This window comes from Ursus maritimus, unplaced genomic scaffold, assembly GCF_017311325.1.
Source record: "Ursus maritimus isolate PB19 unplaced genomic scaffold, ASM1731132v1 scaffold_24, whole genome shotgun sequence".
NCBI classification, from domain to species: Eukaryota; Metazoa; Chordata; class Mammalia; order Carnivora; family Ursidae; genus Ursus; species Ursus maritimus.
In genome coordinates, this window is record NW_024424897.1 from 14,432,664 (window position 1) to 14,445,950 (window position 13,287).

The 13,287-nt window shown below is 50.9% G+C and overlaps 1 protein-coding gene across 9 annotated transcripts in view; it reads left to right on the plus strand.

Annotated features, from left to right (window-relative positions):
- Nucleotides 1-12,880, plus strand: part of PECAM1 (platelet and endothelial cell adhesion molecule 1) — a 70,503-nt gene extending 57,623 nt beyond the window's left edge. For 6 of the 9 annotated variants that reach the window (XM_008693619.2, XM_008693622.2, XM_040640393.1 and 3 more), the window contains 2 exons: nt 7,307-7,329; nt 11,830-12,880. In XM_008693619.2, coding sequence (XP_008691841.2) covers nt 7,307-7,329; nt 11,830-11,859 — 53 coding nt within the window. In that variant the 3' untranslated portion in view covers nt 11,860-12,880. Of the gene's footprint in view, nt 1-7,306; nt 7,330-9,416; nt 9,746-11,829 lie in introns of those variants that run through there. The other 3 variants (XM_008693621.2, XM_008693624.2, XM_008693620.2) reach the window with 2 other exon arrangements.
- Nucleotides 12,881-13,287: the final 407 nt, after the last annotated feature.

Below are 13,287 nucleotides of genomic sequence, written 5' to 3' on the forward strand. Positions count from 1 at the left end.
ACTGAGAATAATATTTGTAGAGAGGTGACAAAGTGGGAAGGAAAATACATGGAGGAAACGAATGGAGTCAGGTTTGTTTATGTAGGTCCATCCCAGCCCTGACTTTGTCGTCTTTGCAACCAGAAACTTCCCCACGAGAGGGGATTTATGGCTGTCCTCATTACTCAGGAGTGTCTGCTGCTGGTCACATAAGGGAAGCTCCGGAAGGCTGCTTTCTGCATCTGATGAATGTCATTTGCCCCCAGCTTGAAATAACCCCATGCCAACATGGCATGTATGGAGGTGGCATATTGTGATTTCCCACACCTGCTTTAGGGCAGCCATTCTGATGGGTTCCCTCGGGGGCCCTGGGCTGGTTCTCCAGGCCCGAGTCCTCAGTCCCCTGCTGTGGGAACCCGACTGCTCCCTCTGGCCTAAGGCGGGAATGGACCGCAGGACCCAACCCTTTAGGGTTTCAGGGTGGTAAAGGGCCCTATTTTGCTGACAGACATCTGAGCCCCAGTCCCAGTGCTGCCACTTGGCAGCTGTGTGACTTTGACCAAGATGACTAACCTCTCTGAGACTCCAGTTTCTTCCACTGAGCTTAAATGGGGAAGGGGGGAGATGGTGCTAACTACCCCCAAGCACTGGTCCTGGTAGTATCCGTATCCTACAGTGGGCATCCAAGCCCTTTAGCCAAAAGATGCCAGAGAAACTTGAGCCCAGGCAGAGCCTGGAGCCGTGTCCCGACTCCCCCCACCCCAGGGCACTCCCTGTGCCCCACCTGGGCGTCAGGAGTCTGCTGGGGCTTGGGTGCCTCTGTAATCTGGTCTCTGGCCAGGCAGCCGGCTCCTGCCCAGCGTTTTGAGGGTAGAGAGAGCCCTGGGTCTCGCAGCCAATGCTGCCTTGGAAGTGCGCTGGCCCCTCACTGAAGAGGCTCCGTCCAAGAAACCTCAGGAGCTGCTGTTTTGGAGCATTTCCTGCTCAGCTGCTGCTCCCCTGGAGGGGGGTGGTGGTTTGCTGCTGGCCTCTGGTCAATTCTCTTCCCTGTCCTTTCCTCTTACTGTCAGATGCCGCTCTGTGCTCGGTCCTCAAAACCACCCCAGGGCTGACGGAGGCTGTGCTACTGTTCCTGTTCTGCACATGGGGAAATGGGCCCAGGGGTTAAAGAACGTGTCCCAGTCATGATCCCAAGGCCAGTGGTTGGCAGAGCAGGGATTCGGAGGCAGGGAGCCTGGCTGCAGAGGGGTGCACCTCGCGTTTCCTCTGCCAAACCCATGGACAGCATGCTGCTACATTTTCCGGTGCTCTGTTGGGCTTCCCATTATCATCGGTTTCATTAGAATATTCACATCTGTTAAGAGTAACAGCCTGTATGGTCTGGGTGACCCTGGGTGAGTCGTGGAGGCGCTTAGGACCCTGGTCACCATCTCTGTGAAAGGAAGGGGATGAGTCCAAACCTAGATGGAGTGTTCTCCAGGTCTGTTAAAACACAGGTGGTATGGCACCACCCCCTGAATTTCTGACTCAGTAGGTCTGGAGTGAGGCTAATTTGCCTTCCTCACAAATTCTCACATATCACGGCTATTGGTCTGGGGACCACACTTTTAGAAGCCTCTTCTAGGTGCTTCCGAGTTCCCTTCTGATTATACCACTCCAGTTATGTTCTGCTTCTTGTTTGAATAGGGTCTTTCTCATTCCTCGGCAGTCTTGGGAGGATCACTCAGGGTTGGCCAGCAGAGGGAATCCTCCAACACGGGTACCTGCGTGCGGGCGTGTATGTGGGGGCACGGGGGGCAGGGGGAGGGAAGGGTGACACCTAATAACATAAAGGCTCTGGTGAGGGTGGGTCCCTGGACAGGCCAGTGAACGGGCTGCGTGCAGAGCTAAGTCTTCTCTAACCTTTCCTTCTTGGGGTTTTATTTTCCCCACCGTAATTTTTCAGTCCTCACCACCTTCCGATCAGCGGCAGCCCTTCAGGGCTGGCTATTTTGGGAAATGGCTCACAGGGCGTAGTTCTGGCTCTTAAACCCCCTTTTTTCCCCTGAGTGATACAAAGGAAACTGCCCCTCTAGATAAGCTAAAGGGCATCGGGCAGGCCTGCCTCCAAGGAGCAGCCCCAGGGCGGAGCTCTGGGTAGGACCAGCGCCCTGGGGAGAGGGCTGTGGACTGCGGGCTGAGGGGTGGCGGGCGTCTGTAGGCCGGGGGAGGAGCCAGGTCTGCAATCTTGGCTTTAGGCTCTAAGCTCAGCTTTGTGTGTGTGTGTGTGTGTGTGTGTGTGTGTGTGTGTTAACTGTGACAAAATATATATCGCACTTGGCATTTTAATCACTTTTAAGTGTATATTTTGGTGGCATTAAATACATTCACATAGTTGTACAACCATCATCACCATCATCTCCAGAAAGTTTCCATCTTCCCAAAGTGAAACTTCACACCCAGTAAACAATAACTCGCGACTCTCCCCGGCCGCTGGCCGCAGCCGTTCTACTTTGCATGTCTGCGAATGTCTGAGCTGTGAAGCTCAGCGTTTTTATGTCAAGTGAGGTGGTTGAATGGATGGTCTGAAGCGCCGTCCAGTTAGAATGTTCAGAGAGTCTCCGTCCTGGCAGTTGGAAGTAGTGTCATTTGGTCCGTCCTGAACCATTCCCCTGTACGTGTTGGTTCTAAGTAACTTCTGAGAGTTACTTCCTAGGTCCCTTGAAGCCAATCCTAATCCTTTACTCACCCTTGACTCCCTATAGGTGTTTGCTTCTAAGCCTGAGTTTTCCCTTCAAATCTGAATTAAGTCATGGATCTCAGGGGCCAGCTTACTGTGCTTCTGCCACATTTGTGTTGGCTGGAGTCCACCTGGATAGGTCTCTGCACTGTAGTCCTGAGGGGAACACCCTAAGTGGGAGATAGAGGCTGGGGGTTGGGTCTCAGCCCTGCACTTATCCAGTTATATGACTTGGCTCCCGCCCCTCAGTTCTCCCTCGGGTGTTAGTTTTCTCATTAATTTTCAACAAATGCCCCTCCCCGATGTGGAACGGCTACGGAACACTCAATGTTCTCAGGAGTGTGTGTGCGTGGAGGGGGGGGGAGTAAGCGCTGGGGTGGGCAGGTGGGTTCAATAAAATTCATAGGAGGGGGCATCTCTTCCAACTCAGTGTCCCCTGCTGGGGACATCTTGTCCCTACCATTAACTCAGTTGGGGCAAGGAAACCCCTGATCCTGCAGCTTTCCCCTTTCCAACTGTTTGGTGATTCATGATAACACGTTAGGGAAAGAAGGAGAGGGGTTCTCAGTACTAGGAAATTTATTTCTGAGAGACCAAACTGAGAGAAGCCTAAGGAGAAGGGAAAGCAAGCCTTGGAAAACAGCCAGAACAGGGTTGAGAAAGAGCTTTTACATCTATGCAAGATCAGCTGGCTAGGTAATGGAGACCATGCAGATAATTTCTCATAATTTAGATCTGCAAGGCTAGCACTTGAGGTTTTTTTTAAAGTACTTATTCATTTTTCAACGATTTGCCTAAGGTCAGGTTGCAAATCCCAGTCAGCAATGGTGGCTCTGGTTATGGCTTCTGATCTGGCTTTCCAGAAACGGGAACGAAGTCTGTCTTTATGTCTCTTATTAAGCAGTAATGTAGGTAGTCCGAAGAAGTGAGTGTTTAAAGAAAGTCATACAGGTTACAGTTTGGTACCTTTCTCTGTTAACACTTAACTGGAACCAAATTTTACTCCCATCCCCTATAACCTTGGACTTGACGCAGGATAATTGTCACGCATCTGAGTTCTCTCGATGTAGATGGTGGTGTCCCCCCGGTGGGGGGCTCGTTCATAACTTTGGTGCTGTGAGGTGCAGGGTGACCTAGCATCAAAAGCCCCCCACCCTTCCCCCAAATACCACCCCCCCCAAATCTTTCTTTTCACCTGTCATCAACTTCCTCCTTCTCTGACTAATCCAGGGAAAGTTTTGAGTTTCTTTTCTTCCCCTTGCTCTCCTAGTGAGAAGAACTAAAAGGGAGACGTTCTAGCTGGGCAGGAGCCTCTCCATTAAGGCGCGACTCCCTCCGGCTTTCCCCACAACTTCGCTCTCAGCCTGGCTGAGCCTGGTGTGATCTGCAGTTTCTGACTCACCAGGAAAGTTTGTCTCCTTACTCTGATTCAGTGCTTGACATTTTCTAGTGCTCCAGCTCATTCTAAAGGCACTTCATAAAATAGCTTGCAGCTCACCCAAAGCAAAGCCTATTAATGTATATTTACACTGGATATTAAAGCAGAAGAGCCAAGTGGTTTCCTACAATCAGCGACGCAGTCAGGTTCTTCCCTAGGAAAGAACTCGGGTCTAGGATGACATCCGCAGCTTGGAGCACTGGTTCTCAAGACAGGAGACATTTGGGGGAGGGGGGGTAGAAGCAGTACTATAGCATCTAACGTGTGGAGGCCAGAAATACTGCTAAACGTCTTACAACGTACAGCACAGCCCCCACAGCACACAATGATCCAGCCCAGGGGCGCCTGGCTGCCTCAGTTGGAAGAGCATGAGACCCTTGATCTCAGTCATGAGTTCGAGCCCCACATTGGGCATAGAGATTACTAAAAAACAGCAAGTAAACTCAAAAAAGAATGATCCAGCCCAAAATGTCAATAATGCCAGTGTTAAGAAATTATAGGAATTTACCTCCTGTGAGTCTTCCAACAGGAGAGCTGGTTTTCCTCTCTAGATGCCCGTGTCCGCCTCAAAAGCTGTCCTGGGCACATCCCACCTGACAACTCCAGGCACTGGGAAGAGATGCCACATCCTGCTCCAGACACTAACCTGCGCCTTTTGGGTCAGGCACTAATCCGAGTATCTGCTCACTCAAGCCTTCATCTTCTGGTCTCTCTTTTGCTGGTGTTCCAGATGTTTCCAAAGTGGTTAGAAATTTAATATTCTAAGAGTAGCTGTCGTCAAGAAAAAACTATAGAACAGAGGGCCTCTCTGTTGCAACCCCTCTAGGAGGGAGAGAAGAGTACTTGGGGGTCAGTCCCCACCCATCCTGTGTGGTCCAGAGCCAGCCAGGCCAGCGGGCACTGCCAACCCTGCCCCCACGGGGCTGTTTCCTACTTCAGAATCCAAGAGGGTAAAGAAGTACTCTGAAAAAAAAATGGTACTACCCACCAGATTTTTTTTTTAAGATTTTATTTATTTATTTGAGAGGAGAGAGAGAGATAGAGCAAGCAGGGGGAGGGGCAGAGGGAGAGGAGGAAGCAGACTCCCCACTGAGCAGGGAGCCTGACATGGGGCTTGATCCCAGGACACCAGGATTTCGACCTGAGCTGAAGGCAGACACTTAGCTTAACTGACTGAGCCACCCAGGGGCCCCCACGAGGTTTTATTTTTATGGTGATTGCTCTATGACCAAAAAGAAGCAGAAACTACAAGTGTGCATAGACCTAGGGTTCCTTCAGTATTTACCAGCATATTCAAGGTTTTGGTATTTTATATTCGTATTGCTTTAGGAAACACAGCTTAAGGCTCTTTCTTTCTTGCGTCTGATTGCAGAGCCCCTGGGGCTTTGGGGGAGTGGGAAGCATGGGGTCCTTCGGGTCCTTCCAGGTCAGGTTTGGGTAGGAGGTGGGAGTGCTGCCCAGGCCTCACTCAATGCGTGGAAGTTTACACAATGGCTTGACTTCGCGGTCAGGCTGATTCATCCATTTGGCCGTTGACGTCTGCCTCTGGCCCAGCCAGGACAGAAGGGGGCCCCTTAGGAACTTCTGGCCCTGTTCCCTCTCATGGGGACGCACAATAGAGCTGTGATAAGACAGGGTTTGAGGGGGAAGTGGACTTTTGGAAACAGGATATTTTTAAATTAGAGAAAGAAACAGAAGGGTTGTGACTCCCGTTGTGACAGGTGGGCCCTGAGACTTCCCCAAACTCAGAAGGGACTGGGTTTGAGGTCAGGCAGCTGAGCAGAAACTGAGGCCCCTTGGAGCACAACCCTGTAGTAACACTGAGGACTCGGAGGGGATGGGGGATGGCCCTCCTGCCATTACCTCCACCACCTGCAAGAATGGCAAGCATCCCCCATACCCACATCTCCTCCCTTCCCCAGACCAGAAGTCCCCCTGCTTCCTCTGTCTTCAGGTCTGTGTCCATAAGGGGCTGTTTGGGGATCAGCCTCAACCATGTGGACTCCTGCCCATTTAGAAACTGCTCTTAGTGGGGACCTGGTCCTTTCCAAAGGGGCAAACCACAGCTCTCTCTTGCCTGTGGTAGTGAAAACCATCTCTAACTAACACAGGCGGGGGTGGCTCACCCTTAGCACAATGTCTCCTGTTCTCGTTGGCCTTTCTTCACCTCACTCTGATCTTCCTGACATTTGGCCAGGCCCATCTTCCTCACTGCAGCCAGGCAGGGGCAGCCAGACCCCGGGCACTCTGGCAAGAAGACAGTGTTGAGATGAGGCTGTCCAGGGGAAGGGGAGGCCCTGCCATTCCAGGCAGCCCTTGGGCTCTTGGGCCATATATCCCAAGAGCAGGAGGCAACGTTTATACCTTCTGCTCCCTTGATCCCACTCCTGGGAATGGACAAACTAGTAGGAAATATGGAAATAGCTTTATTCCCAGAGAGGATATGGCAGCACTATTGAAAATAGCAAAAACTGGGAAAGAACCTAAATTTTTAAAGTAAGGAACTGGATAAGTAAACAATTGCACGTCTATTTAATGATAATTACACAGCTACTACCAATTATGTTTAAGAAGGTGCTAGAAAATGTTTGTAAAATCGTGTTATGTAAAAAGGATAGGCTATAAAATGGCCTATACTGTATATCAGAACTCAAGAGAAAAGCCTCCTGAGAGGAGAAAATCACTGGAGGACAAAAGCGTCCACAGGGTTTGAAGAGTGGAACCAGAGATCATGTTTATCTGCTACTTTCTACTTCTCTGTAGTTTTCAGGTTTTTTTCCTGAAATAACATGCAGTATTATTATTATTATTTTTAGCTATTTAAGGGACACCTGGCTGGCTCAGTAGAGGCTCTGACTCTTAATCTCAGGGTCATGTTCAAGCCCCACCATGGGTGTAGAGATTACTTTAAAAAAATATCTTTAAACTGTTTTAAATGTCCACTGAGCTGCCAAGGATTTTATATGCTTGTCACATGGGGCAACAGGGTCCAGAGGAAGCTGTCTGTGGGCAAAGGAGCCATCCAGCTGAGTACCCAGTAAGCCTGTGGCTCCAGGATCTCCTTCTGCACCCCTAGTCTACCCTTGGAGCTCCTGATATGTTGTGGGAGGGAGGGAGCCTAAGGCCCTCTCTGCATCCCTCTCACTTCCACGTTATCCTTTGTTTTGCAGATTTCATGGAAAACAGATATTCTGTAAGTACACATTTCATAAATATTTTTTAAATAGCCCACTGAACAGTGTAATATTTCCAGACTCACCCAGATTCTGCATTCCCACTAATTACACCCCTACACCGGCCTCATCTGTTTTAGACCAGGAGCCCCTGGCAACTCGGAACTAGCCTGGAACAGTGAAGGCTTGGTCGTCAGCCTGGCCCTGTGTTCTGGGCCTGTTGTGATTTCAAATATTCTCTCCCACTGCTCCATCATTACTTCTCAGCCCTCCTAAGGAGGGAGACATCCCCACCACCACCACCACCATCACCACCCTGACAGGACTGGGAATCTAGGGCCCTTAGCTCCCCACAAGTGAAGTGTACGTTTCCCCCTAGTCCACGTTCAGGCTTTGGAAGCGAGGCAGCCTGGGGTGGGGGGAGTATGCTTGAGGAGGCGAGGGTCCAACAGCTCACTTAAACTTTGAACTCTGAGAGCCTCTGCCAGTCACCCTAGTACACCAGGCTCTCTGCTGTCAAGGTCCTTGACCCAATGAGGGAATTAGATAAGTTAACACTGCTGAGAAAGCAAGCCAGTCATAACTCACGAGACACTATGGAAAGGCGGAAGAGAGGCTGGCCTGGTTAGTGGTCTCCTCCAAGGAGGGGGTCGCTGGGACAGGCCGGCCATGAGGAATGAGTCTGACTACAGCAGGCCAAGCAGCTCAGAATGGGAGGAGAAAGGGCGTGGGTGGCAGGTGCTAGGAAGAGGTCAGTTAGGGCTTGCATGCAAAGGACTCCAACACCTCGTTACGAGGTTTCGCTCTGTAGGAAATTGAGGATTTAGGAAGCTGCTACTTGGCAGCGGGTTATATTTTTTAAAAATATAGAGGTCCAAGTTCAACTTTTGCCAAGACCTGTCTCCTCCCGTCTTCCCGCTCCCGACCTCTCTATGAACTACTCAGCAGTGCAGGGGTTAACGAACTGGGCAGCCAGTACCTTGAGAAATGAGGAACTGCTTCTTTAAGATCTGGGAAGAACTCTCTGCGAAATTGCTGGTAGCCCTTCCAATGGGCCCCCTGGCTTCCTTTGTTTTGCTGGAGTCTGAATTCTTATAAAATAGGGAACTCATTATGCCTTTGACGGGCAGGAAACCACTGACATTCTTTTTACGGAGGAAAGCTATCAATTTGAGGAAAAGAGGAATGAAATGAATGTCTTTTTCTAGCCTGAACCCACCCAGACTCCTGAAACCAGAGACTTGCATTGGAAGGACAGGGGGCCCAACTTATAGGTGAGAAAACTGAAGACTGAATGGGCTGAACAGCCTGGCCAGGGTCACCCAGCTAGGTCATAGCAGAGCTGGACTAGAACGTAGGTTCCGAGACTCTCTGGTCAGTCCCCGACACAAGACTCCCTTGAAGAAGTGACATCACTGTTCCAGCCGTCATGGCCTTGAGAGAATGGAAAGTAAGAACTTTGCTCCGCAGGCAGTGTGCCACCCAGATAAAGCGATGCTCTTCTGCTACATATCCAGAAATGTGTCCACCCAAGGCAGGTCTGCGGGACCCGCGGGACCAACTTATTTACTTTGTCTTCAATCCAAGTGGTCTCTCTGGACAAAAGCCCTGAGCTCCAGGACAGATAGAACTTTCCTTTTCCCCAGAAGTTGGCCCGTGGGTCCAGAAGTCTGCTCCCAGGATGCCCCTGAGAGCTCACCCGCCACCAGGCCTGCCCACCCAAATAATAAAGCCTTTTGGCGGGAGCTCTGGGGTGCCCAGGCATTGGGAGAGAGATTTTGAATCTTTAAGGGAATGCATTTTGTTTATAAAAGCAGCAGGTATAGTTTTGCTAATAATCAGCTAGTGAGGGTCAGGAGAAAATTAATTGAATTGCCCAGCAGGGAAATGGGAGGGGATTTCCTTCCTGAAATCAAACCTGGCGATCATTCCCAGTTGTTTAATGGCCGTTGCTTCTGAAAACACATTGGAGGAAATATCTTAACAATGAGATAGCCACTTAGCCAAATACTAATTTAGTATTGTTTGACTTGCTTCAATGGCACATTCTGACTTCATTTTTCCTCTGCCATTTTTGCCTTGTTTATAAATTGTGTTTGTGGCCCAGGCAGACAGATAACGTGAAAGAGAACACCTTGTACTTAAAGGAGTGAATCTGGACCTTCCTGGGGCTCGGGATCTTGCAGACAGCCTTGCCTTCTTATAGCAAAAAGGTGGCTCCCAGTCACAACTGACCTCCTTCCCTCCGGGGAGCCAGCTGGCCCCTGGGCCGAGGTGGGAACTGGACTATGAGTGCAGCTCTCCAGACGTCTTTGGGGTGATCCTGTCCTCCTCAACCTAAGCCTCCCAATCTGTAAAACGTTGATGATGAGACCGACAAAAAACACTGCCAGCCACCCGTTAGAAGGGTCTTATGGGTAAAATGAGAAACGTGTGCCAAGTGTTTTGCAAACTGCCATATAAATGCGGCTTGGTTATCCTTTAAAGTGCTTTTCATCACTCTGGCCGTAGGAGGTATGGATGGGGATTTACATCACTTAGCCCTGAAATGCCTCTTCACAGGATTCAACCAAAGCCGGGCTCTGACTTAGGAACAGAGACCCCCTGCCCCACCCCCGTCCCCTGACCTAACCTTTTCCTGATGGGCTGTTCAGTAGCCACGTCACTTTGGGCAGATTTCTTAATCTCTTGAGGCCTTGGTTTCTTCATCTGTAAATTGGAAGAAATAACCACCCCCCACCCCTGGTTGTTGCAAGGATTAAATGAGGATCTAGCACAGACTTGGTTTATTGGAAGTGCTCTCTAAGGGGCACATTCTAGAAGCAGGAAGTAGAAATCCCAGGGGTGTTAGAAGCAAAATGACCTTTGAGAGCGTTCACACCATGTTCTGGGCAGAAGTGCGGTGATTTCATGGCCGTACTTGGATGGCTGACAGCTGGCCTCTGACTGAAGTACCGGGAAGGACAGGTCTTGGATGTGAGCATGTTAACCTTTACTTCGAGGTCCGGTTGATAGTGGCCCAGCCCTTTCCATCCGCAGTCCTCGCCTCGCCTGGCGAAGGAGAACAGAGGCGTCTAGGGAGGGACTTGGTCTGGGGCCTGCAGGAAGGCTGGACACCAGGGTCACCCCTCTGGGCAAAGCGGAAGAAATGAAATGAAGGGAGCTGCCAGGGCTGGCAGGCCTCCAGCCCCCTGGGGCCAACACTGCTGTCTTGGCCCGCTTGCCAGGGTCTCTGCTGGCAAAGGAGGAGACAGAGCCTGGGCCTGCCAGCTGGAGCCCTTTGGAGCTGCATCCTGTCTGAGACGCTCCTCAGACATGGCAGGGCCAGAACAAAACAGGGACTTGACCTCCACCCCCGCCTCCAGGACCCCACCAACCTGGCCATGGGGCGCCCAAGACCCTGGCTAATCCCCACAACTGCCCCCACACTTGCCTCCTTGAGGTCCCCCCGCAGCAGGGTGCCCTGTGCTCACAGAGGGGCCAGAGTCAGCGACTTACTTGCTGCCTGCCCTTCGGGGCCCAGGGCGCCTCTACTCCAGCATTTCCCATCTGCTCCACTCTCACCCCCTTGCTACATCCATTCGTCTAAGTCTGCCCCACCTTGGAGGCTGGCTCCATGACACCTTCTGTGAGTCCCCGGTGAACTCCCGCAGATTGTTAGGACCTCTTCCATGTGGTCGTACCGTTTGGCAGTGGTGGATGGGATATACAATTCGTGTGTCCTCGGTATGGATAACAGTGCTTGGGTCAGAGAGGGGTCCGGTCCCTGGTGGATGTGTAGGTGTCAAAAGTACCATACAAAGCAGTTAGAGAACACGACAGTATGGCAGGTGGAATCTTTTTTTTTTTTAAGTTTATTGTGCAAAACATACACAACAAAATTGACCGCTTTAACCATTTTTAAGTGTCCAGTTCAGTGACATGAGGTTACATTCACATGGCTGTGCAGACGCGACCACCATCCAGCCACAGAACTTTTTCATCATTCCAAACCAAGGGTCTACCCATTCAACAGTAACTCCCCACTTGCCCTGGAAACCAGAGTTTTCCTTTCCATCCCTATCAGTGCGACTGCTCTGGGTCCCTCATGTAAGTGCAGTCTTTTGTCTCTGGCTGCTTTCCCTTAGTAGTGTAATGTCTTCAGCGTTGACCCGTGTCGACTCTGCAATTAAAAAACAGACCTAGAGAAGGTTCATCTCCCGGGAGAGGCAGAGCTGGCGCAAGAAGCCAGGTCTCCCTTAACTCTCCTGGTCTTGCTCTGCGGGGAAGGGCAGCCCCCGCGGGACACAGCCCCGGGTGTGCGTGCGGCGGGTGCTTGGCGGAGGCGCGGGGTGTGCTCACGTGCGCCGCGTCCCCGGGGAGCCGAGGCCGCAGCCCTGCCGAGCTGGCGCGGGCGGACGGGAAGAGCGAGTGCTGCTTTGGAGTTCCTTTGTGAAGGGCCGGCTGCAGTCCTTTCCACCAGGCCCGTCTTCCGTCCGGAAGGGCGTGACCGTAGCTTGTCTTCTCTCTCGTCTCTACAGAGAACGGAAGGCTCCCTTGACGGAACTTAAGGCCGCGGGAGCGGACGCGCCCCCCGGGGGGGACATCCACGTTCCCAGAAGAGCAGACATCCCTGTATTCCAAGAGCTCTGTGCATGTATTTATGAACCCGCCCTGCTCCCGCCGAACACAGCAGCCCCTCAGGCCGAGTCACCCGTTCTCCAGGCGTCTTCCGACCTTTCTGTGGGGCGTGGAGAGATCCAGAGGGGCTGGTGAATTCCCACCCGGCCCCCCCTCACCAAGCTGGAGCATCCTCAGGAGTGGAGAGCTGCAGAAGGAGGTTCAGGGTAAACAGGCCATTGGGATATTTTGAAACTTGAATATTTTATCTTGTACAGAGATAAAGAACTTTTCCCAGTATCTTCACACACACAAACCATTTTTGTTTTGTAGTCGATCACTTCCAGCGAATGGCCTGGCTTAGGGGCTAGTTTTTCTCTTTGCCTTTGGTCCTTCAAAGGCCTGTGGTTCTGGGTAGTCCTTGTTCCTTGGAAGGTACACAGCACCGGCCAGCAGCTGCACCCTGTTCCCTCCGTGACCTCGCCTGCCACAAATGCGAAACCAGAGCTGCCTGGGAGCGACCCTTTGAGATGCCAGCGTGAAGCTATGGTTCATTCCGGGCAATGCACAAAATAGAAAATGACATTGGACAGAGCACAGATGTTCTTAAGCTGATTTTCTATACCCTTTCTTTCTTTTCCTCTACCATGCTGAAGGCTGCAAGACAGAAGGGTGTTGGCCTACAGCAGATATTGTTTCTAATAGAAAAACGAAATGCGTATTTTTCTTACTAATTTTTTTTTATTTATTCCTTGCTAAAGAAATGGTCTCCTGAGGTCTTAAGATAGAGACTTATGGTCTCTTGGTCTAAGATAGAGACTGATGGTGCCTCGAGCGGGTGGACGAGTAGCTGCGGCCATTTTGTGGCGGGATTTCACTAGGGAGCAGACCTAACTGAACCCGTTTCCCCCAACCACCTCAGTGACACAGCTGCAAGGTTTTGTATTAAATAAATTTGATCTTTACTCTTCACGGACCTGTGAAATGTTATCTTCTAAGAAGCCACACGCACATAGGATATCTGTAGTGTTCGAGGACTCCAGGCCTTCTGAAGTCACAAAGAACCAAGCAGGCCTTATCAGCTGGTCATCTCACACGGGCCCAGGGACTCTGGTCTTCGTCGGAGGCAGGGCTAGAGGTAGTCTGAGTGTCAAACGGTGAGTCATTACCATCTATTGGCTGGTGCTTCAGTGTTTGCTTCCCAAGCCAAAGCCTGCCAGGCTGTCCCTGGCAGATGGAGTTGCCAGGTTGAGCAAAAAACAACAAAAACCCAAAACATTCAGGATGTTCAGTTAGATTTGAATTTCAGGTAAACTGAATATATTTTGAGTGTAAGTATTTCCCATGTAACTTGTGGGATGTACTTATACTGTAAAAGT